At 45.3% G+C, this 25,205-nt stretch overlaps 1 protein-coding gene across 1 annotated transcript in view; it reads right to left on the bottom strand.

Annotated features, from left to right (window-relative positions):
* LOC126473222 (rho-related BTB domain-containing protein 1-like) overlaps nucleotides 1-24,558 on the bottom strand; it is a 415,532-nt gene extending 390,974 nt beyond the window's left edge. The window contains exon 1 of the mRNA XM_050100131.1: nucleotides 24,293-24,558. Coding sequence (XP_049956088.1) covers nucleotides 24,293-24,319 — 27 coding nt within the window. The 5' untranslated portion in view covers nucleotides 24,320-24,558. The remainder of the gene's footprint in view (nucleotides 1-24,292) is intronic.
* Between the last annotated feature and the right edge of the window lie 647 nt (nucleotides 24,559-25,205).

Consider the following 25,205-nt stretch of genomic DNA (forward strand, 5'->3'; position numbering starts at 1 on the left):
TGCGACTACGGCTCGTTAAGAGGTGTCGGGGCTAATCAGAGCAGGCCACTATCGGTGCGTTCGGTTGTTATGGGAAAAAGTGTGTTGGATGCCGTGGGGACTAATCCAAGCACCATCATAGGTACCATCGCGCCAAACTTAGGTATGTCTCATAACTGCGTCTAACGTGTTTCGAACGCCGAGTGCTTACATGTCTTTCATCTCCACGACCATCCTGCCAGTATGTGTTTCACACAGTGCTTTCTGCAGCAAAGCGAGATGTGCGTTTCCTAGCTAATGTGTTGTTCACTGACGAGGTCGCATTCACTAGGGATGCAGTATTCAGTCACCACAATGAGCATTTGACAGCATCGGAGAACCCCAAGGTGTGCACAACATCGCTTCACAGTTAATGTGTGTGTGAGTGTGACCGGCGACTGCTTAGTCTGGCCGTACCTTTTACCGTCCAGCTTGACCGCCGCGAATTACAAGACCTTTCTGGAATAGGACATGTCCGAAAGTACAGATGCCATCTACATATCGTTTAAGGCTAGCCGGCGGATGACCTCCTTTAGTGCGGATGCACACGAATTGCCTGATCTCTTACGGGACTCGGTGGATTGTCGCCGTATGTAATGGGTATAATGGCAGGGACACTACGAATGTAGTGTGTGGACTATAAGTTGAGAATGTGGGTCTCACGGGGAGCGTAGAAGTGATAAGCGGGGAGCGTAGAAGTGATAAGTCCCTGCAGGCGCACTATCCTCTGTGCCCTCGCTGGCTCAGATGGATAGAGCGTCTGGCATGTAAGCAAGAGATCCCGGGTTCGAGTCCCGGTCGAGGCACACATTTCAACTGTCCCCGTTGATGTATATCAACACCCGTCAGCAGCTAATGGTATTGATTTAATTGTAATTTCGTATCCAGTGGACTCTTAAATGGATCTCATGTGCAAGAATCATCTGTGCAGCTGCTGCAATCAAAGAAACTCCTGGGGCGTTCGAGCGTTTCCGACATGTCTTGGATATCAGGCATGCGTGGCGCCTGTTGGTGCAAACTTCGAGCATCTATTGTAGCGTCATTATTCACGTCGTACAACATGTATATTCATTATGTCCTGTAAATTTTTCAAACGTATCACTCTCTTGGGTCATTTCTCATCTTCGAACTGCTTTCGTAGCGTCTCACTCTCCTGGGTTGTCAGTAATTATTGAGGATTCTTCCAGTGTCTATGTCTGGCGTCTGCCTCTGCTACGATTGTTTTTATGCAGTTATTAGTTATTCCACTTTAAATCGTTCCGTATCCACATTCCCTGATATTTAATGGCTGTGACTGCTTCCAGTGACTGTTTGGCAATTGTGTAAATAAACACTAATGGAGATTTTCGGCTATTTACACTCAGTACGCTAGCTTTGTTTATGTCCTTGGTCAACTACCACTCCCTGGTTGTTGTGGTAGGATCAGCGAAGTACAGAATTAACGAAGTGCGGAATGCTCTTCATAGACCCCTTTAGTTTACTGAATGATTCTCATTGTTCATTCTTTCGGGAGGGGGGGGGGGGGGCGGGTGCAGTGGGGGGTAACTTATCCAATACTAAAAACACCTCGGAAAGATGGCGGTTGTGGAGTCTAGACACGAGAACTCAACATGTTGGCTGCCCATTCGGAGCTTCACGTCTTTATTATTGGTTGGAGCAGTTCTGCTATCACCGACGGGGAAAGGAATGAATCACTGCAATCACATGTGCGACTTTTTAGACACACAGTTATTTACAGTTATTTCACACTTCTTCACGAACGACAATGTAGGTCGATTCTGGTGGATAAACTAAGGGGTTTATGTATATGTACTGTATGGCAGGCCATACAGCGAGACCTTGGTGTTATATACCATAATTTCACCATATCTAATAAATGAAAAGCACCACATCTACATGACGACTCTGCAGTTCATACTTAAGTGCCTGGTGTTACTCGAATAATAATATTCTTAGACAACACTAGCTGTTATGTGACACAAAAAACTGTACAGCAAACACCAGCCGCTAGTTTTGTTTATAAAAAAAAGCAAGTCTTTTTTTAATGAAGGTAACCAAGATCAAATGATAGATGGTTGCTGCTCTATACTATGAACATCCCGCTACTCAGCTGTTTAGGATGCACTTGGGAATTAAATTGCAGTTCGACAGTCGTTACCATGGGTATGTTCAGATCTCCGCACGGCTTGTCCTCAGGAATGGGGTCGGCTGCCAATGGAGGTCTTAAGCTACATCATAGAGAATATTACACATCACTGTTAAAGATATGTGGACTAGCAGGGAATCATGATCACTGTTGTTTTGTTGTGCTCGAAGAACTGTCTGGGTTTTTTCTTATATTTTCTTTATCTAGCCCATTCAAAAAGCACGACAAATGTTGTTAGTTGGACAGATAATTTTCGTCCATTGTTTCGGTTTCATGACTTTTTTTTTATTTTACTTACTTTGTGTCTTCGCTTTCTGAGCTTTTCTATACCGTTTGGCTACTAAATGTCTATCGATGAAGCTTTACCTTGTTCTTTAAGTCTTCTAAAACCTTAGTTGCGTTTAATTTGTGGACACGACTGTATAACAACTATGAAACAATAAACATTGGGCTCTTTTCTGAAGGTTGAAAAACTAGATGCAAACGAAGAGCCAATTTATCTAATTTACCCTAGGTCTCTGATGAGCTCCATATCGACCGGACGTTAAATACTTCCTTTAACCAATCTCTATTTTTCACTCAGAATCAACTAAAACCGATCAGCTGCTCGAACATGGAAGTATGGCAGAATAAGTTGACAAAGATTAATTTTTCGTGGCTGGACTTAACAGTAATGCAAATTTTTTTTAAAGACACCATGGTCACCTATGGCCGTTTTTAGATGATGTAAGAATTTTAAAAATATCTAACATGTACATATATCGTTGTCACGTCCGTACTCTGTGTATTTAATGTTGTTGCCTTCATTTTAATACATAACATTAAACCACTAGGCATAACACCTGCCATCATGACAAATACTTCTCCGATTGATAGCAAGTGATGGAAGTGTGCGGTAACATAATAAGTGTCATGGAAAACAGTATAAAAACATGAGTTCGTCTGTGGTAGGCCTGTCTAAATTAATTTTACAGAACACGAAACATGGTCACGTGGCCGCAAGTGCAACTCAAGATTGTGTGAATAAATAGTTTTTAAACTTGAAGGTAGCCATGATGACCGTCAAAAAAGTGAACAAAGCGTTCTATGAGTGCGCGCTTAGCAAGCTCATACAGTACCACTCAAAAGTATTTCGTAGTCGCAGTGTTGTGTTGTCGGTACTGTCTGCATGTAGTCACAATACAGCAATGTGTACAACTGTCACTCCATTAAGGTCTTGAAACCGCTGCGGTTACACACCTAATGAACAAGCAACGTCATACAGTAACAACGTAGGTATATATTCCTTTAGTTCAATAGTAAGCTCAATCGTATTTTGAAATTTGCTTTGGTGGTACGGTATTAATCAACTATTGTTACTGAGGAATTCAGACTGTGTTTACTTGTGTAGACAACTAGAAGCATCCAAAAACATAAAGAACACTCGGGTGACGTGAGACAAGTTGTTTTGCATGCTTTAAAGATGGGAAAGTCGTAGTTTATCGTTGCCAGAGACTGTGGCACATCACAACAACTAATAAGTGTGTGGAGCCGACGGCAAAAAACAGGAGCAGTAGCCAATAAGCTAAGATCAGGTTGTCCTCGAAAAACAAGGAGGGAGAACAGAATGACTTCCAAGCAGTCAGCTGCTGATGCAAGAAAATCTCCTCGATAAATTAGGGATGATCAGGAGCAGCATCATGGACTGAACTTACATGTCTCTACTGTAAAAGGTCGTCCGTTAGCCGGTGATGATAGCGACCGCCACACAAACTACTCACAAATTCAAAAAAAAGAAAAGGAAGAGGTCAGGATAGAGCATGCAACGAAAAATCATATTTGTGGATTGGTCTAAGGGTTTATGGAGTGATGAAAGTAAATTGAATGTATTTTCTTCTGATGATGTGCAGTATATACGTCGACCAAAAAATCAAAGGAGTAACAAAATTACCTAATACTGATCATTAAGCATGTTGGTGGAAGCGTCGTGGGGTGAGGAGGCTTTTCAAGACGTGGCATGATCCTCTATTTCAAATACGAGGGTTGGAACTTAAATAGTGGCAACTATATTTATTCACAACCGATACTAAAGAGCTACATGTTTGCACCTGTTACTGTCCTTCAAAGTAGTCAACACCGTTGTGTAGAACCCGTCGCCAGTGATGTGGAAGACGCAGTATATCGTTAGCAGATCCTGTTCTGTTGATGGTGCGAATGGAGCGGCCTACTGCCTGTAGAATCTCTGGAACAGTTCTGAAGCGAATGCCACGAAGTGGTTCCTTCATCTTCTGAATCAAATCAAAGTCACAAGGACTTAAGCCCGGGGAGTATGGAAGATGGCCGGCCGCCGTGACCGAGCGGTTCTAGGCGCTTCAGTCCGAAACCGCGCGACTGCTACGGTCGCAGGTTCAAATCCTGCCTCGGGCATGGATGTGTGTGATGTCCTTAGGTTAGTTAGATTTAAGTAGTTCTAAGTTCTAGGGGACTGATGACCTCCGATGTTAAGTCCCAGAGCCATTTGAACCATATGGGAGATGGTACAGTACTTCCCTGTCCCATCGACTGAGCAGAGCAGCCACAGCTTGCGCTGTATGCGGCCGCGCATTGCCGTGCAAAATGATGGATGGGTTGTGCAGAAAGTGTCGCCGCTTCTTTCGCAGAGCTGGTCGCAGGTGATGCTCCAAAAACGAACAGTAATACGACTAACGGTGTACTACGCCTTCCACATCGCTGACAACGGGTTCTACACAACGCTGGTGACTACTTTGAAGGGCAGTAACAGGTGCAAGCATCTAACACTTTTGTATCGGTTATGAATAAATAGTTGACACTATTTAAGTTCCAACCCTCGTAGAAGGCAAAAATGGATCGTTTCATGTAAAGTGACATTTCAGAAAAGAATATAATTCCACATGGTAAAAAGAATATGCCACGTAATTGGACATTTCAGCAGGACAATGATTCAAAAAACTCTTCCGGTCATTTAAAAACATTATTTTCAGATAGAAAAATCAAAAATTTGGAGTGTCCAAGCCGGAGCAAGGATCTATATCCAACAGAACACCTCTCTGATGTATTAACTCAAACAAGGATCAATTTACCGCTGCTTTACTGGACGAATGGTCAAAACTCCCACTTCATGTATCAGAAAAACTGGTTCAAATGGCTCTGAGCACTATGGGAGTTAACATCGGAGGTCATTAGTGCCCTAGAACTTTAGAACTACTTAAACCTAACTAACCTAAGGACATCACACACATCCATGCCCGAGGCAGGATTCGATCCTGCGACCATAGCAGTCGCGTGGTTCCGGACTGAAGCGCCTAGAACCGCTCGGCCGACGATGTATCACAAAAGCCTATGGATGCAGTACCAAACAGATATGCAGCTGTGATCAATGTCCACGGACATGCAAATAAATCCTGATCTGTTGTTCGTATTTCAAAATGGTTTTGTTTTATTCTTCCCTACTTAAACCTGTGGTATCGATAGTTCCGGTGCCACAGCGTAGGTCGGCACTACGAGAGTGGAAGATCTTCGGCGACCACAGCGCCCTCTAGCCGACGCTGCGCAGCTCTAGGAGCGCCGCTCCAGTTTCGCGCAGTTCATGAAGAGCAGACGGCCGAGAACCATCGCTTTAGCTTAACTTGCTATTGAGACTTTCTTATCTGGACTTTGGCTGCACACCTACGTGCTCATCACCTAATGTTATGTAATATTTTTGCATATGTTTATACTATAGTAAAACCACTTTTACTTTATTTGCAGTACCGAAAGCTTTACCTCACCTGCTCCTACTCGCTTCCTTTCATTCGGCCTCTTTGTCAAATTTCAGGAGCAGACCCACGCGCCGCCTTCCAGACGGGATACAAAAAGAGCTACAAATTACTTTTGAGCCAGAAGAACTGTTCGGTTCGGTTGTTTTGCGGGAGGAGACCAAACAACGAGGTCATCGGTCTCGTCGGATTAGGGAAGGAAGTCGGCCGTGCCCTTTCAAAAGAACCATCCCAGCATTTACCTGGAGCCATTTAGGGAAATCACGGAATGCCTAAATCAGGATGGCCGGACGCGGGATTGAACCGTCGTCCTCCTGAACGCGAATCCAGTGTGCTAGCCACTGCGCCAGAGGAACTGTTATTTCTCTTTTGGTGTAAGATAATTTTTTTAACTACGAGGGGCATTCAATAACTAATGCAACATATTTTCTTCTGAAAGCAGGTTCGTTTTATTGAGGATTCCAATAAACGATACTATTCCCCAGTCTGTTGGTTACAGAACGTTATTTTTCAACGTAATCTCCGTTCCATGCCACAGCATTACACCACCTTATTGGGAGGAGGTCCTGTACGTCCGCGTGGTACCACTCTACTGGTGGACGTGGGAGCCAACGTCGTACTGCATCAGAAACCACCCCCTCGTCCACCTACTGCTTCCCGCGGAGTGCATTCTTCAATGGGCCAGACACATAGGAGAAGCGAGATCCGGGCTCTAGGGTGGATGAGGAAGAACGGTCCAATAAGCTTAATGAACTCCTCTCGGGTGTGCAGGCGTGTGTGAAGCCTTGCGTTGTTATGCAGAAGGAGAAGGTCGTTTGCATTCTTGTGGTGACGGACACGCTGAAGTCGTTTCTTGAATTTCCTGTGGGCAACACGATACACTTCATAGTTGATCGTTGCACCATGGGGGAGGACATCGACCAGGACGGTCGGAGTGGCCGTGCGGTTCTAGGCGGTACAGTCTGGAGCCGAGCGATCGCTACGGTCGCCGGTTCGAATCCTGCCTCGGGCATGGATGTGTGTGATGTCCTTAGGTTAGGTAGGTTTAGGTAGTTCTAAGTTCTAGGGGACTGATGACCCCAGAAGTTAAGTCCCATAGTGCTCAGAGCCACATCAACCAGAACAACCTCTTCAGAATCCTAGAAGACCATCGCCTTGACTTTAATTGCTTTGAACGTTTTCTTCTGAGGAGAGGTGGTGTGGCGTCTTTCTGTGGATTGCCGTTTTGTTTCCGGTTCGAAGTAGAGAATCCGTGTTTCACTGCCTGTGACGATGTTCGACAAAAAATCGTCACGGTGAGCCTCGTAACGCGCAAGCAACTCCGCACAGATGGTCTTTCGTTGCTCTTTACGATCTTCTGTTAGTCGGCGAGGAACACAACTGGCACACACGTCTGTGTACGCCAGCTAGTGGACGAGTGAGTCAGCACTACCAATAGAGACGTCCAGTTGAGCAGCGAGGTGTTCGATTGTGATTCGTCGGTCACCTGAGAGAGTCCGCATGTTCTAAGATTTGAGGAGTCATAGCTATGTGCGGCCGGCCGGATGGGACAGATTTGCTCGATCTTGTTGCGAGGATGACAGACGCCTCGTTCAACAACTCACCGTGCTTTTGTTCACAGCCAGGTCTCCGTAGACGTTCTACAACCTCCTATGAATATCTGCGACTCTCTGGTTTTCCGCCAAAAGAAACCTCTCTGCTCGGAACGCGCTTCCGTTGCAGTTGCCATTTTCGAAGCTATGTATAGTGCTGCCTCCTATCGGAACTTCATGTAATTATAGCGGGGGATGCGGGAATATTCCACGATGTCCCACAACAAAGCATTTTTTCAATCGAAATTGGCCGAGAAAAAAATATGTTGCATTATTTTGGGATGCTCGTCGTAAACGTAGCTCTGCACTAAATGGATTATAATTACATAGTTATAAATTATTCACTGGCAGTTTTTCCTATTACACACTTGTGTTTCTGTAGTTGTAACTATTGCTTTTTACAAAATACCTTTGATCGCTATTGTAGCAGGCAGCAGGATGGAAGGACTTGTGGTTCCTCTGTAGCGGGGGATCCCCGCACAACGTCAGTGCAATGCACAACGCTTTGGGGAGTGCAGTACTCTGTTCAAGGAAAGTCCCTGGCGCACCACGGTGCTATTTTAAGTCACGTTGCGCATGCGCAGTGTCCGTGTTATAGCTGGCGCTTCCTGCTCCCTCTGCGACTCAGCGACTCCCAGCAAGCCACTCCACGTCTGCAGGGAGATGATGTTCCGAGGCACTCGCACCAGAGGTCTACTGCTGCAACGTTCCGAACGATTTAGCACACTTACCACCTTCTCCCCGCTGCACTCCTCGTTAGACGGTATGAACTGGTACGCCTCTTTCCGACTCGTCCTCGACGCGGCCGTGTCGGTCGCGGCCGGAATCGCACACATAGTGCTGCGTGGCGTTGCGTGCGAACCGAATCTGGACAGTACGGGTTTCGAACGGAAACTCATTGGTCGCCCCTGAAGGTTGCTTAGGAACAGGGCTTTTAATTATTGACTTTTGATTTGTGTAGTTTAATCCTGTCTCGCAGGTCACTGCCGGGCTGTTGACTCTTATTTAAAGTGGTTGGGTAGTGTGTCACAGTAGACAATCAACCTGGATATGCCATAACGTTTCCCATGAAATCCATCACCAAGAGCTCGTGGCCGCTACCGCCAATGAGACTTCGGGCGACTCACCAGAAGGTTCTAAGACGGACGATAGACACGTTTCAAATGCGCTGGAAACCACCAACCATCAAGAGAAAGAGACTAGCCCGTAAGTCAGCATAATTGGCCACAATCACAACCCATTTAGAAGGAATATAGAATGACTGACCCATCATTTCCAGGCTGGACATAGCCTCCTTCGTCTAGATACTAGAAATTGTCCCTGGCATCCATCCACAGTAGTCAAGAGGACGAGCACACTGGTACAGTGAAGAATGGTACGTTACAGGGCACCGAACGAATTGATGCTTGGTGAGATACTGTTTCACTTGTTTACTATCCATCTTAACCATAGATCACCAGCACCAGCAGCGTAAGAGTGCATCTGTTGCTAATGTCGTCGAGGATGTTTCATAACAGTGACTGCACTACGGTATAATTATACAATATTTGATCAGAAGAATCTGAACATCTACATGTAATGCACAATTGACCACTACATGTCATCAGAAGCACACCCTCCAGTATAAAATGAAGTATGCTGTCAGTAGAGAAGTTCCAACAGCAGACTGAGTTAGTGAGGAGAGCTCAGTGAGTTCGAACTTGGACGAGTCACTGGATGTCACCCGAGCGCTAAATGCATGAGGGATATTTCAGCTCTTGCCCTCCTGGTGTTTTAATGATGTGATTGCGAAGTGGAGACGCGAAGTAACAACCACAGCTAACCCGAGTCCAGGTAGATGCCATATACTGACGGACAGGGACCATCGAGTATTACGGAGGGCGACTGTAAAACATCGGATGAAACCAGCAAAAGGAATCATACGTAGCTCCAAAGCGCTACCAGCTGTCCAGCTATCGCAATGAGCGTGCGCAGGAAATTAAATAGAATGGGGTACATTGCTAGAGTAGCTCGTCATAAGCCACACATATGTGTAGTCCAAGTTAAGCGATGCTTGAGGTGGTGTAGAAAGAGACGCCACTGGACAGTGGACCACTAAGGAATAATTCGAGAATGTTGAACCACGGTTTTCCTCTGTGGCAATACGAGGAAATGGTTTGGATCTGACGAATGCCTGGAGACTGCTACCTGCCATCAGAGGTACTGTATGGGCATCTTTTTCGTTGTTGGAGTGTGATCCCCTTGTTGCGAATCTGGAAACGCCAAATGCCGAAGAACAAGAATACATTTTACTGTATCGTACACTGCGTAGAGTAGAGGAACATTTCGGAGACGATGACTCTATCAGCACGACAATGCACCTTTTCATAAAGCAGCATGTGTAAGGCAGTGGTTTGTGTAGAAAAACTTTTTTGAAGTGGACTGGCCTGCCCAGAATCCAGACCTGATTCCAAAGGAACACCTTTGGCATGAATTCGTCGACTTCGCTTCAGACTCCAGCATCAAACATTACTATCTTCGCTGGGTTGGGCTCTTCAGTAACAATAGGCTGCCTTATCTCCACAGACACTCAGACACTTCATTGAAAGTGTCCCCTGCAGATTTCAAGCCGTCATAAAGGCGATAGGTGAACACAGACCATGTTATCGTCCACGAATAGCTGTCCAGATACTTTTGGTCAGACAGTATATACACTCATGCTCATATATTAAGGATAATTGTAGAATGTGGTGCCACACAACGTGGCACTACACAAAACTGACGCTAATAGCATAGGCACATAGGGAACACACACGACACAGACCTGTAAGTCCATGGTATTGGTGATAAGTTGAGAAAACTGTCCCGAAACACATGTGCTACAAAACGCCACTGCTCCCTGCGCGTGTACCCCGACATCAATATGACATATGATCACCATGCATACTCTGGATCATGTGGTCGAGCAGCTGCTGCGGTATAGCCTCCCATTCTTGCACCAGTGCCTGTCGGAGCTCCTGAAGTGTCCTAAGGTTTTGAAGACGTGCAGCGATACGTCGACCGAGAGCGTATCAGACGTGCTCGATGGGGTTTATGTATTTATGTCTGGAGAACAGGCAGGCCACTCCATTCGCCTGATATCTTCTGTTTCCAGGTATTTCTCCACGATGGCAGCTCGGTGGGGCCGTGCGTTATCATCCATCAGGAGGAAGGTGGGACCCACTGCACCACCGAAAAGGCGGAAAGGCAAAATGACGTCCCGATACACCTGACCTGTTACAGTTCCTCTGTCAAAGACATGCAGGGGTGTACGTGCACTGTCCACAGCTCGTGGTCGTGCGGTAGCGTTCTCGCTTCCCACGCCCGGGTTTCCCGGTTCGATTCCCGGCGGGGTCAGGGATTTTCTCTGCCTCGTGATGACTGGGTGTTGCGTGATGTCCTTAGGTTAGTTAGGTTTAAGTAGTTCTAAGTTCTAGGGGACTGATGACCATAGATGTTAAGTCCCATAGTGCTCAGAGCCATTTCAACCATTTTGTACGTGCACCAATCATAATCCCACCCCACATCATCAAACCACGACCTTCGTACTGGTCCCTTTCAAGGACATTAAGGGGTTGGTATATGGTTTCTGGTTCACGCCAGATGAAAACCCGGCTAGAGTCACTCGTCCGTGAACATAACCTGGGACCACTGTTCCAAGGATCATGTACTGTGTTCTTTCTACCAAGCTTTACGTGCTCTCCTGTGACCAGGAGTCAGTGGAATGCAACTTGCAGGTCACCGGGTGAATAAACCATGTCTGTTCAGCCGTCTGTAGACTGTGTGTCTGGAGACAACTGTTCCAGTGGCTGCGGTAAGGGCCCGAGCAAGGTTACCTGCAGTACTCCGTGGCAGTCTGCGGGCACTGATGGTAAGATATTGGTCTTCTTGTGGTGTTGTGCACTGTGGACGTCCCGTACTGTAGCGCCTGGACACGTTTCCTGTCTGCTGGAATCGTTGCCATAATCTTGAAATCACACTTTGTGGCACACGGAGGGCCCGTGCTACGACCTGCTGTGTTTGGCCAGCCTCCTGTCGCCCTGGTATTCTACCCCTTATAACGTCATCAATAAGTGTTCTTTGAGCCATTTTCAACACACAGTCACCATTAGCACGTCCGAAAACGTCTGCACACTTACACGCTGTACCGTACTCTGACATGCACCAACACACCTCTGCGTATGTGGACTGCTGCCAGCGCCACCGTGTGACGACCGCAGGTCAAATGCACCGTATGGTCATACCCCGAGGTGATTTAAACCCGCAAACCACCCACCAGAGCGTTGTTTCACCATGTACCAGCATTATCCTTAATTTATGAGCATGAGTGTATTTTACATTTCTAGGACAACTGTGGACAAAAGGGCCATCGAAGCATAATCCATCCTTTCTACTGGCAGTGTTCTATCTACTGCATCATCCGAGTATGCCAGAAAGACAGAAAGACTCGAAGATTCACCTTACGACGAGTTCTTCTCATTACCTTCCAAGCACCGTAGGGGCTCTTCCGCAACGATCAGGATGAGCGTCCTCGGACTGTGGTTTACTCGGACTCTCCACTAACCCGATACACGGTATCCATCATATGCAACAAGCTGGATCTGTGTACTTGAACGCCGACACGTGCAGACAGTGATTCACTAATTGAGCTCCCCATCGTGCCTCACAGACTGACTCAAACCAGACTAATGCAAACGAGACTGTTCGCATTACTGAGGAACTGTTTTTAGTAGCGTCTTATTGCTTGGTTGGTTTCCCGAGGTCGAACTTTGTTATGTGTGTATACCCCAGCCCGCCGAAATGAATTCTTGTTATGAAACTTACGATATTTATTTATTAACGATCCATCCTGTGTTAGCAGCGCTATTACACACGCAGAAAAGCATACAAAAACACTTAAAATAATTTACGTTACTAAGACTATTAACTAAAATATCTGTAGTTGTCGAGTCGCCAGGGGTTTCATTAGGTTCACATCGTATGCCTTCTGTTTCGCTGTGATGAAATTACATCTGTTATCGTTTTGTGGCACATCTCAACACTATTTTGCACTATGTTATTAAAGTTAATATGAAGTACAGCGTATGCTATACGGAATGATGCAGCTGCCACTGATGCTGGGTTTTATACAGCCCACGATGTCTTCAAATACCACATGTAAGATTTCATATTCGCTCGCTCGCTACGTGCAAACTGTTAGTCCTACAGAAAAAAAATGAAAGTCCTTTCTGAAGGAAATTTAATATAATTAAATTTTGTGATGGACTGTGTTTTTCGATAGAGGCAGCAGTTTTCGAATTATTCGAGCAAAACCTACAACAGTGAAATTCAAATTCATTTATCTTGAATAACTCGGAAAATCTTGGCCTCCAGCGCAAATTATTCCAATACAAAATTTAACTACATTAAATTTCCTACAGAAGGTGCTACTCATTTTTTATGTAGAAATAATAGTTTCTGCACAGCGAGCGAGAGAACATAAAAATCCTGCGTATGGTATTTGAAGATACTGTAGACTGCATAAAACTCAGAGGTAGGGGCAGCTGTATCACTTCGTATGTAACATCTCTTTGTATATGTGATCGTTACTGAAAGTTAAGATATTCGACAGTAGCGAGCATCACAACATGCCCACAGAACAACTTATTTATTAAAGGCATAACACTATGACGAAAACACAATGCCGCCAATATGGCAAATCATCGTCTTGAATTGTGTCTGTACGCTGTGAAAAATTTCATCTTGCTCCATCACTAAGGGGGAAACCACATTTCCAGTTCTTTGATTAATGGCCACAATCTGACAAAGAAAATGTATTCACCAATGAACGAGCATCAGCACAAAATGGCTCTGAGCACTATGGGACTCCCCTAAAACTTAGAACTACTTAAACCTAACTAACCTAAGGACATCACACACAGTGTCCTCAGTCTCAACATCAACTGAGACATCACCGTAGCGGTCGCGCGGTTCCAGACTGAAGCGTCTAGAACCGCTCCACCAACCCCGGCTGTAGCATCAGCACACTAGAATATATTAGTGAAGTCTGCTATGGCGGTGGGTTGCAATAAATTACACAAACATTAACTGTACATCTATTCTGTAGCCAAATTCACACCTCGGTTCATACGAGTGCTTGTTTTAATGTATTAGGCCTTGCATTCGTTTATTGGTCATCGCTGCGTTGAGAAAGTCAGTTGCAAGAGACCAGCAGCGCAGGTGAGGAATGAAACATCCATAGAATTCCTTTGCCTTCTGCCGGCGCGCTTCTACCCTGGATTCCGTCCAAGGTCGCTCAGCCGTTTCCAGTCAAAGAAGCTCGTTTGCTGGAGACGCCGTGTTTACTGATCCTCGGCGTTCAGGAAAACGTGGGAAGTGCGGAGTTTCTAGATTCACCAAAGACGAAGCACTACTGATGCAAATGTCTGAAATTTGTTACTTACTGTAAGGTGGACTTTCGCAATTTCTTGCTATTTTTTTCAAGTAAAATTTACTTCCTGCACTCACACGCAAATCTCTACATCAGATAGACGGTCGACGGTTTACATATGTGGATTAAATGTTATTCATCTTGTTTGTGGTTCCGTATTCCATTTCTTCTCAGCATTTCAGATCCTTCTATGGTGGAACAGTGTCCTCAATCTTTTAACATCAACTGAGACACTGCTTTACACTGTAGAACACTCTAATACTACTGAAACTGAAATACGAAATCTTGTTTACATTGCTTATTACCGTCGTGTTACATCCTTTTTACTGATTTTCTACCTCTTTTAGTTTCCTTTTATTTCAGAAAAGAGCTGTCAAAAACGTCTGTGGTCTTCGGAACTGTATAATTGTAGCAGTACGAACACACAAATTTTATCGTTGTGAGGGAACAAGTTGGAAAGAAACGCATTTAATCGCCCATTCAGTGCAAGATACAGGAGATGATCTGCACTTCGATAATATTTACTTAGCCGCTGCGATTCACACTCTTTTATAGGTCCTATTTTAACCAAACTTTCAACAGAGGGATTCAACTACCGTGGAGAAATTTACGCTAATCTGTAGGTTTCATTTTGGAACTATACACTTCGAATATTTAGGCATAAGTCGGAACGTTTTCATGCGTAAATGAGTTTAGTCTGTACACCAATTCCTACTGATGTACCTACGCTACGCTAAAAGTCTTGTTTTTCGTGTTTTTTCCTCTTTATAACTAATTTGACGATAAATTCACGCAAGTCAATTTGTAATTCCACAATTTATCGTCATCATCAGAGATTCCCGATCTCAGAGATGCGTCTTATGACTTGTTTTCGCTCCGAATTTGTTTTTAGGACGAGTGATAATTTCTCAATACTGTCTTGCACTCCCTTCCGCCGTAGACGTCTCAGTGAACGAATGGAATGAAAGGTGGTGTCTTATGATGTTATTTTAAACAAGCTGAATTACATTAAAATAAATATTTACTTTATTGATTTTTATTATTTAATCAATTCCTTGTCCTCATCTCATAATTTTTAATATTTTCAGCCAATAGTCGTTGTTTGCCTTCTTAACACGATGACGCGATGGATCGGCCGCCACTGTCACAATCTTAAGTGCTCCAAACACGTTGCAGAAAACGAACCTATCTTCATTCAGCTGCAGGCTAACGAAGTCCGATGCCGATTTATAAGCATCATTTTACTGCAAAGTGAATTCTGACGCACAAAACGGATTGCTCATCTTTCCACGATCACGCATTATAGAGTTAAAGATATGCTTATAACACAGGTTTCGCCGATTTCAGTCGTTCATCTCGTCATCATACTTTTTCTCTCTTTTGCCTTTGATATTCACTACAACCAATATTAAAAACTTAATAAATGGAAAGAGCGATTCTAACATGCAATTCGCATTACATTTCTATGACGCTAAATGCTTATCCTGCTTTTATTCTTCGATCTGCATGATAGGACGCGTTTCATGGATTTAAGCTTTGAGTTGCGTAGTCCATCGCAACATGAATAAGCTCGTCAGGAGACAGGCGATGTAGTCAAAGAAAAATGTGAGCGATATTATTCCTATTTTTCGTATTCAAAACTTCCAGTCTGCAGGAACATTAACCGCAGGTACCGTGAATTGTATATTCCTGTTGGAAGAAGAGACTGAGGCCAGACTCAGTGTCGCGCTGCATTCTCTTCGCAGTCTCCTATCACCGGTTCCTTGCGTGTCGCTATCACCATAACATTCGCCAAAAGGCTGAAATATTCGTGGCGAGTGGAACAGTATATAAACTGATGTGTGTCGTAAGTAACGAAAAATTCGTCTTCTTTACTTCGTGAGCAGCAACATCGCGCTTTACATACACCTAAATATATCATACAACAGTTCTCGCAGCAAGCATTCCGGGCGAATCGGAATAAAGAAAAACAGCATCCTGCAGGATCTAAAAATATAAAAAGAGAAAACTATATTTGTCGACACGTGCTGACGAAAGTGAAGGTACGCAGCCAACAGGTTATACAGGTTCCGGGATTGGTTCTGTCCTCTGGTCCACAGCTGGGACCTGCTTTCTCCAGCCTCTATCTCTGACACGTGTTTGTCTGGCTTCTTGTGCTTAAAACAGATTAGTAGCATTATAGAGGCAGCTTGCGGTTAGTAAATGCTGTGAAGCCTAGAGCGCAGAGCTAAAGACGTTACGCAATGCGAAAGCAAGAGCTAGTTTGCAAAATACCACGCCCAAAGGGATCAGAGCAAGCACTACGCGGAAGATGGAAACTTTATCTCACTGCAGTCATTACTCGGTTAAAAGTATCACACACAACGGCTTCAGACGATAATGTCTGAGTAAAATTTCACTGTTTTGTGGTTGGTACTTGAACTCCGTTCGTTTAGGTTTCTTCTTAATCGGATAATTAAGGACCCTTGCCCTTCTGTAGATTACGTGACTCAGTTCCGTCTCATCTGCTCGATTCTTTTCCTCCAGTATTTATTTCATCTTTCCAACATGGCAAATTTTTATTTCTTTTGATCACTTTACATTTAATCTGTTACAACTTCCACCTTTTTCTTTCTCTCACCCTTTCTTTGAGTATTTCTAAGTGTTTTTAACTTCTCTGATCCAGTTTGTTAATTTCTATTCCCATAGACACTTGAAAATCTGATTTGTCATCTTACTGTCTTTCGTCCTTTATATATGCTCAAATAATTGCAGGCTTCTTTCCTTGTCGTTTCTGCTATTTTATTGTATAATTTGGCACAAAAGATGCGTCTGTAGAGTTTGGTGAATGGTCTCAGAAAATAACGGAGAAAAGAGTTAGAAACAAAATACCTTTACTGACCTTCAAGGTAATCTTTATTAGCCACAACACACTTCTGATACCGGCTGTAAGGCCGTTGCAAACCGTCAGGAAACACTTGTTGAGGAATCGATCGAAGCACTGTAGTCACTACTTGTTGGTTATCCGCAGCGTCTGCGAATGATCGTTAACAACAGAGCTTAGACTGTCTGTGCTTGTCTTTAACTCTTTCTCTCTCATTCTCAAAGACAACAGCCGATCATCCGCAAGCATCTATCGCATTAGTGGCATTGCAAAATGGAGCAACGCATTAACATATTATGATCAAAATATCCACGGGTATGCTGCCGGTCTATAGTGTCCAACGGGCACAATATTTCGGCGATCATACATGTCGCCATCATCAGGTGAACTGACGGACTGAGCTCCTGTGAACGTGCCGGCACGGAGATCCGTACGCTATGGCTGCTCAGAGGGAACTGGGTTCGGTCGCGCCGGCGGCCGATTTAAATACCCTCCGCCCGCGGCGCGCTCCCTCCGCCGTCCGCGCCCCGCGCCACGGTCGCGCGGTGGAACAGATTGCGACGGCGTCTGTGATGACGTCGGTGTGATGGCTCTGTCCGCCGTGGTCGTCACAACTATACGTTTGCTCGATTTACTCTTGATTAACCCAATCGCTGGTTCCCAAGCCTTGCTAAGATTATAACCACAGTCACGGTTTATGAGGTCGTCATTGGTGCGAATTTCGATGGCCTCTCTAACAACGCTGTCCCAGTATCTCGACGTCTGTACCAGAATCCTCGTGCGGTAATACTCCACGGCGTGATTTTCCGACAAACAATGTTCAGCGACGGCCGACTTGCTCGGATACATCAGTCGAGTGTGCCTCTGGTGTTCACGGCATCGATCCTCGACGGTACGCATCGTCTGACCAATATACGACTTGCCACATTGACACGGAGTCTGGTACACGCCGGCCTTCCTCAAACCGAGGTCATCTTTGGCGCTCCCCACCAGTGCACGAGTTTTATTTGGAGGACAAAACACAGTTCCGACCCGGTGTTTCTTCAGAATGCGGGCGATTTTCCCCGAGAGTGCGCCTGTGTATGGAATAAATGCAGTGCCTACCTCCTCCCTCGTGACTTCATCCATCTCAACAGGTTGTGCTGCAGTGGTTGGGCGGAGAGCACGTTGAATCTGCCACTCTGAGCACCCATTTTTTCGAAATACAGTTCTCAGATGTTTCAATTCCTGGGGTAGACTCTCTGCGTCAGAGATAGTGCGCGCCCTATGTACTAGAGTTTTAAGTACCCCATTCCTCTGTGAAGGGTGGTGACAGCTGTCTGCGTGCAAATACAGATCAGTGTGCGTAGTCTTCCGATACACCCCGTGACCTAGGGTGCCGTCAGCCCTTCTCTTGACCAAGACGTCAAGGAAAGGTAATTTACCCTCCGTTTCAGTCTCCATAGTGAATTTGATGATGGGGTGTATGGAGTTTAGATGTGTAAGGAAGTCAAGGAGTTTATCCATACCATGTGGCCAGATGACGAACGTGTCGTCCACGTAACGGAAAAAGCAAGTAGGTTTCCATACGGATGACGACAGGGCTTCCTCCTCGAAGTTCTCCATGTGCAAATTCGCTACCACCGGTGAGAGTGGGCTACCCATGGCGACTCCCTCCGTTTGTTCGTAATATTTTGATTATCAAATACGCCGGGAGAAACTCAAGAATCATAGCATATTATGCTTCATAATGTAGGAAAAAACACCGGATATTCAAGGAAAGTTAGTGTAAGTGTACAGTGTTGAAGCAGAGAGTAAAAAGTGTTCGTTTGAGTGGTTTAAACACTTCAGAAACGGAAAGGACGAGTAGAGGATGAGCCGCGTTCAGGTCAACATACACAATCTAGACAACGTCGAACGAGTGCGACAGATGCTTGCGCGTGATCGGCGGGAGTCTTTGAGAATGAGGTGGAGATAAACAAAGACAGTGTAAGCACAGTTGTTCATAAAAATTCGCAGATGTTGTGGACCACGATGCTTTGAGCGATTCCAAAATAAGTGTTTGCTGACCGTTTCCCGTAGCTTTACAGCCGATATCATAAGTGTGTTCTTTCTAATGGTGATTACTTTGAGGGCCATTAAAGTAATTTTGTTTGTAACTCTTGTTTCTTTTGTTTCCTGAGACCATTCAGCGAACTTTTCACCTGCATCTTCTAATTTCATCATTGCTTCGTAATTTCCAGACTTCTTTGCTTCATATTAGAAAATTAATTTTCTTCATAATTCTTCTTTCTAGTATTTCTGGTTAGCTTAATTTATAGTTGAATGCAAGGCAATGACTTGCTTAGAGGCGTTCTAATTCCACTACTATCTTGTAATGTCCTGTTTTCGCTTATCTTGACCCTATGCCCTTTCCATTTTGTATATTCTTCCGCTTATAGCAGATTTTTCTCAAATTGTCTTTTATAGATATTTTAACTTAACGAATATTTCTATTTAACATTTTGGTGGAAGTTTTATGTCAGTGGCAAATTTGTTTTTCTCTGCAGAGATTCTTAAAGCTACACCTCTATCTGTACCAAGAGGCAGAGTTGTTAGGACCTCCAATAAATAGAGTACAGCTGTACTAGCTATTTTATTTTTAAGTGCCGATTTCGGTCAATTTCTGATCTTACACGGGACATAAAACACATTCAGCCGCATATTCCACAACTGCAATGATGGCTCATTCTGAAATATTCTATTAAAGTGTACCAGGTTCTCTGTCTTGCAGCTAACACTGAAGTGTTTTACTGTTTACATTGTAAGGCAGAAAATAAGCTGTTTATACCACGTGGTATACTACGAGGGACAGACAATAACTGAAGAGACCACTGATGTAGAAATGACAGAGTTTTCCGAAGAGTTTCATACTTTCATGACTTTCGGTTAGCATCACTGGGATGAGCTAAGAATATCGGATGGATAAAAATAGTTTTATTTACAATCACAATATTGCATTTAACAATCGAGCGTCCGCTTGAAGTTTCCACATTATTTTAACAACGTTCAATGATCCGATTTCTGGAACCACGAAAAATTTTAGAAGTGGGTAGATTTTTAAAAGTGGGTCGAGCCTCAGTGACTGACGATCAACCTCCTGGCCGTCCAGCTGGAGTGTCAACTCCTTCGGTTGGATCCCGCATTGACGACAAGATCAGCGTGCAATAAACGATGCCTGCTACTCAGATATTCGGATGAACAAAGTGAAGCCACCAGCAAAAGAAAGTCGTCACGAGTCTATATCGAAAAGGCGCGATATTGCTGCACGACAATGCTTGCCCTCACACCGCCCAGCTGACCCAACATACCGTTGAAGAAATGGTTAGGGAGCAGTCGAGAATCCCGGCTGGTTGAGAAAGGGGGGGGGGGAGAGGAGAGGGCGGCTACAGTGCTGAAGGCGCCCCCCCCCTCCCCCAGATATTCTCCTGTTCCACAAACACAGAGGAGAAGATTCTTTACAGCACAGGTATCAGACTTAATAGCCTCGACAATTTTCTCATTGTTTGGTATGATACCAGATTAAGAAAACCTCTTTGTTTTCTGTAGAAAATTTGGAGAGGGCACGATCATACAAATTTTCCCCCCTCTAAAAAAAAAGTCTTCATTTCGACTGTGGTTGGGAAATACTACCTCATCCCCCCTACGCTCCAGATTTGGATTCCTCCGATTTTGACTTGTCTGGTGAAAGAACTTGTGGGAAAGTGGCTCAAACAAAAGACGAATACTTCTTTGCATTCGGTATACAAAAAAACCTTGTTCATAGTTGAAACAAGTGTATTCATAGTGGTGCGGATTATTTTGAGAAATATTAAAAGTCTCATTTTGTAAAATTACACTTACTTTTTTACAACAATTTGTCTCTTCAGTTGTTGAATGCGCCTCCTATAATAGATCATTTCACAACGAGTAGTCATTGCAAATATGGAAATGCGCTGTTGAAAATGTCCCGTGGATGGTCTAAAATTGAACTTCGGACAGTTGCTGCATAGGTTTTACTGATACTGACATTCCACCTTGTTTACAAGTTCTGTGTTTTGATCTGATGTTGGCAGTAGCGGAAAGAACGCTGTAAGTGAAGGCATATATGAAGGGATCTAGACTGTTTTATTCATAAAATATTCACAATGATCGCTGATTCAACAGGATATTTATTTCCATCTTTAATTGTTTGTGGTCACGGACTAAAATTAAAGGAAGAAATTGTGTCGGCTGGTTGTAATTGAAGTGCAGCTACTTACAAGGATTCTGCGTAGGCTACAATTATCGAATGATAGCGAAACTTGGTAGTTATTCTCATGCGTTAATGCTGAACCGATTTACGCCGGGAAAAATTAGTTCCAATTTTTGGCCATAAGGTGCAAAACTGGCGCTGTGAATCAAGAAAAACGTATAGAAATGTTTCCATATGTCACGGAATAGGAACGGGACGTCGGCAGAAAATGTGACACAAGTGAGAAAGGCATAATTTCGATTTAAGTATTAACAGCCGCGTACACAGTTTGTTTAGTATGACAACCGGACACGTCCATGAGATGCAGCCTCTGTAAAACCTCGTGATCAACAGTTACTCGAAGCAATTCCCAAGGAATGTGAGCAACGTGTTCCTATGTACTGGCCTTCAGATCAGGTAGAGAACGAACTTGTCCCGATATTCCCACTGCCAAAAGTCCCTTGGGTTCAGAACTAGTGACCTTGCAGGCCATGCATCTGCGAAACCTCTGGAAATAACATATTCGTGGCAGGTTGCACTAAGCAGATCTTTCACTAGACGAGCGACATGAGGCACTGCCCCATCTAGCATAAAACAGTGGTTTCCCCACAGTCGCGCTCTTCCAAAGCAGGGATCACGTGCCCAGATTTCGTGCAAAATCGCTTGACACGCCCTCCGATTGTATTCTTGTCAAAGAAGAGCGAACTGAGAATAAGAGAATAAAGGTGTTTGTGAATCCACACCACACAGTCACATACGGCGAGCGCAGTGGCTCCTTGTGGACAAAGCTCAGTTTAACAGCACCCAAAATTCAGCAATTCTGTGGCATTCACCGCATCCTGTACCGTTAAATGCGCCTCGTCAGTTTTCAGAATACCGCCCGACCACACGCCATCAAATTCGATCCGTGCCAGAAACCGAAGAGCAAACTCAGAATGTTGCTGTGGTCCTTGAGGTTTCAGTTGCTGCACTGTCTTGATCTTGTACAGGTACCAGTGTAATATAGACCGCAAAACTATCCGCACTGTTGACCGTGGTACGGACATGCCTCGTGGCACTGCACTACTACTAGCACTAACCGGGGCACGTGCTGCATGGTCAGTTACAGCAGAAGCAACCTTGTCCTCGCCCATGTGCCACACCACTCTCACATTATCATCTCCTTTAAACTATTTAATTACATCGGGCCTCTCCTCGGACACCTTTCAGTCGGCGATACAATCCCAGTGCAGCACTGTAATTGCTGCCTTTTACGTAAAAGAGTTTCACGAACAGCGCACTGCCTCTCTTCTCGATAGCCATACTGTTCACTTACGTTAGGCCGCATCAAACGATACAGTGTACAGCGCCAGATTTGCACCTGGTGGCTAAAATTGGAACTTTTTTTTTCAGCGTAAATCGGCTCCCCATTAAAGCATTGGGAAACCGACGAAGTTTCGCTACCGTACTATAATTACAACCCACACCGGTTCTCCATGAGTAGCTGCACAGTAATTACAATCACACGCTGTATGAACACCGAATGAATTCTCAACTGCCAAGATCGCTAAAATTATTTATTTTTATAGATGAACGTTTTCGGGAATTCTGCGCTGCCATCTTCGGATCCACACTACTGGCCAAAAAATTGCTACACCACGAAGATGACGTGCTACAGAAGCGAAATTTAACCGACAGAAAGAAGATGCTGTGATATGCAAATGATTAGCTTTTCAGAGCATTCACACAAGGCTGGCGCCGGTGGCAACACCTACAATGTGCTGACATGATGAAAGTTTACAACCGATTTCTCATACACAAACAGCAGTTGACCGGCGTTGCCTGGTGAAACGTTGTTGTGATGCCTCGTGTAAGGAGGAGAAATACGTACCATCACGTTTCCCACTTTGATAAAGGTCGAATTGTAGGCTATCGCTATTGCGGTTTATCGTTTCGCGACCATGCTGCTCGCGTTGGTCGAGATCCAATGTCTGTTAGCAGACTATCGAATCGGTGGGTTCAAGAGGGTAATATGGAACGCCATGCTGGATCCCAACGGCCTCGTATCACAAGCAGTGGAGATGACAGGCATCTTATCCGCATGGCTGTAACGGACCGTGCAGCCACGATCCCTGAGTCAACAGATGGGGACTTTTGAAAGACAACAACCATCTGCACGAACAGTTCCACGACGTTTACAGCAGCATGGACTATCAGCTCGGAGACCATGGCTGCGGTTACCCTGCATCACAGACAGAAGCGCCTGCGATGGTGTACTCAACGACGAACCTGGGTGCACGAATGGCAAAAACGTCATTTTTTCGGATGAATCCAGGTTCTGGTTACAGCATCATGATGGTCGCATCCGTGTTTGGCGACATCGCGGTGAATGCACATTGAAAGCGTGTATTCGTCATCGCCATACTGGCGTATGACCCGACGTGATGGTATGGGGTGCCATTGGTTACATGTCTCGGTCACCTCTTGTTCGCATTGACGGCACTTTGAACACTGGACATTACATTTTAGATGTGTTACGACCCGTGGCTTTACCCTTCATTCGACGCCTGTGAAACTCTACATTTCTGCAGGATAATGCACGACCGCATGTTGCTGGTCCTGTACGGGCCTTTCTGGATACAGAAAATGTTCGACTGCTGCCCTGGCCAGCACATTCTCCAGATCTCTCACCAATTGAAAACGTCTGGTCAATGGTGGCCGAGCAACAGGCTCGTCACAATACGCCAGTCACTACTCTTGATGAACTGTCGTATCGTGTTGAAGCTGCATGGGCAGCTGTACCTGTACACGCCATCCAAGCTCTGTTTGACTCAATGGTTCGACTCAATGCCCAGGCCAGAAGTGGTTGTTTTGGGTACTGATTTCTCAGGATCTATGCACCCAAATTGCGTGTAAGTGTAATCACATATCAGTTCTAGTATAATGTATTTGTCCAATGAATACCCGTTTATCATCTGAATTTCTTCTTGGTGTATCAATTTTAATGGCCAGTAGTGTACGTTTACATCATAGATCACAGAGAATCACCGAAACCGGTCATCTACTGGTTTTTGCGATCTTGGCAGTTGTGAATTTATTCAGTGTTCATAATACTACATGTCGCCCGCACGCTGACGATATTTCCAGGGTCACTGTCTGTAATTGCGACTACATCGGAGCTTCTTAAAACAGAAAGGCCTTTTCCCGCCTTGCAGTGGTGAGTTTCCACCTTCCGCGGGGTGCGCTGAGCCGGTGCATACTCTTCTCTTGGGGGTGTTGTCCTTCATGGCGGGACAGCGCCGGGCGGCCCCGCCCCCGTGCAGACGCTGGGCTCTGGAGCGGCCCCCGGCATTCACCCACGCCGCCTCCGCCGCTGCCGCCGCCTCCGCCCTGCAGACCGTGGACCGCCGTTTCCCGGCCTCGCCACGCACCGCGCGCCACGCACCGCTCAACGCGCGCCTCAGGAACGCCGAACCGCACGCCGCCCGCGTCCCTTGCCCCCGTGCCTGCTCCTGCCGGGCACACGGCCAACAATCTCGTCACGCCGCGCTGCTTGCAAACAAGCGACGGCAACAAACACTTGGCGCTGCTGCTGCTGCCGCTGCCGGAACCTCTGCTGCTGCGCTGACGCCACCACTCTTCGTTACGCTGATGGCTTGTCTGGCAACGCTGCTCAGGGTCAGACTGTTAACGAAGGTGCGACCACATAGGACAGTTTCCCGGCCATGTGACGTCCATTAATTTACGTGAGCTCAAAATCGGCGGGGGGGGGGGGGGGGGGGGGGGGGAGGGTCCACCTAAATCTCACCAAATCTCACTTAAAGGGAGGGGAGACAATGAAAATCTCAAGTCAACTTTTAATTCGGAGAATATAAATTATTCAAATGGACAATATTTTATCTCATGTAATTAATCCTGAGCAGATAATACTAAAGTGCTCACCAATATTTACAATTACAACCTCCTCTTTCTCTCTTTCTTTCGCTTACGCATTTTCCCGCAGGGTCGGTAGGGTTACAACAGATGGGGCATGGTGTTGTGTACATAGTTCTGCGTAGTCAGCGCGTACACAACTTTCGCACTAGAGCGCGCCCCGCTAAGCACAACAGCGCAGGCGCAGCGCTCGTCCGTCTCCGCACTACGAGATGGCGCTGCCTTAGAGATGGACCAAAT

The sequence above is a fragment of the Schistocerca serialis genome, chromosome 4, assembly GCF_023864345.2.
Source record: "Schistocerca serialis cubense isolate TAMUIC-IGC-003099 chromosome 4, iqSchSeri2.2, whole genome shotgun sequence".
Classification (NCBI taxonomy): domain Eukaryota; kingdom Metazoa; phylum Arthropoda; class Insecta; order Orthoptera; family Acrididae; genus Schistocerca; species Schistocerca serialis.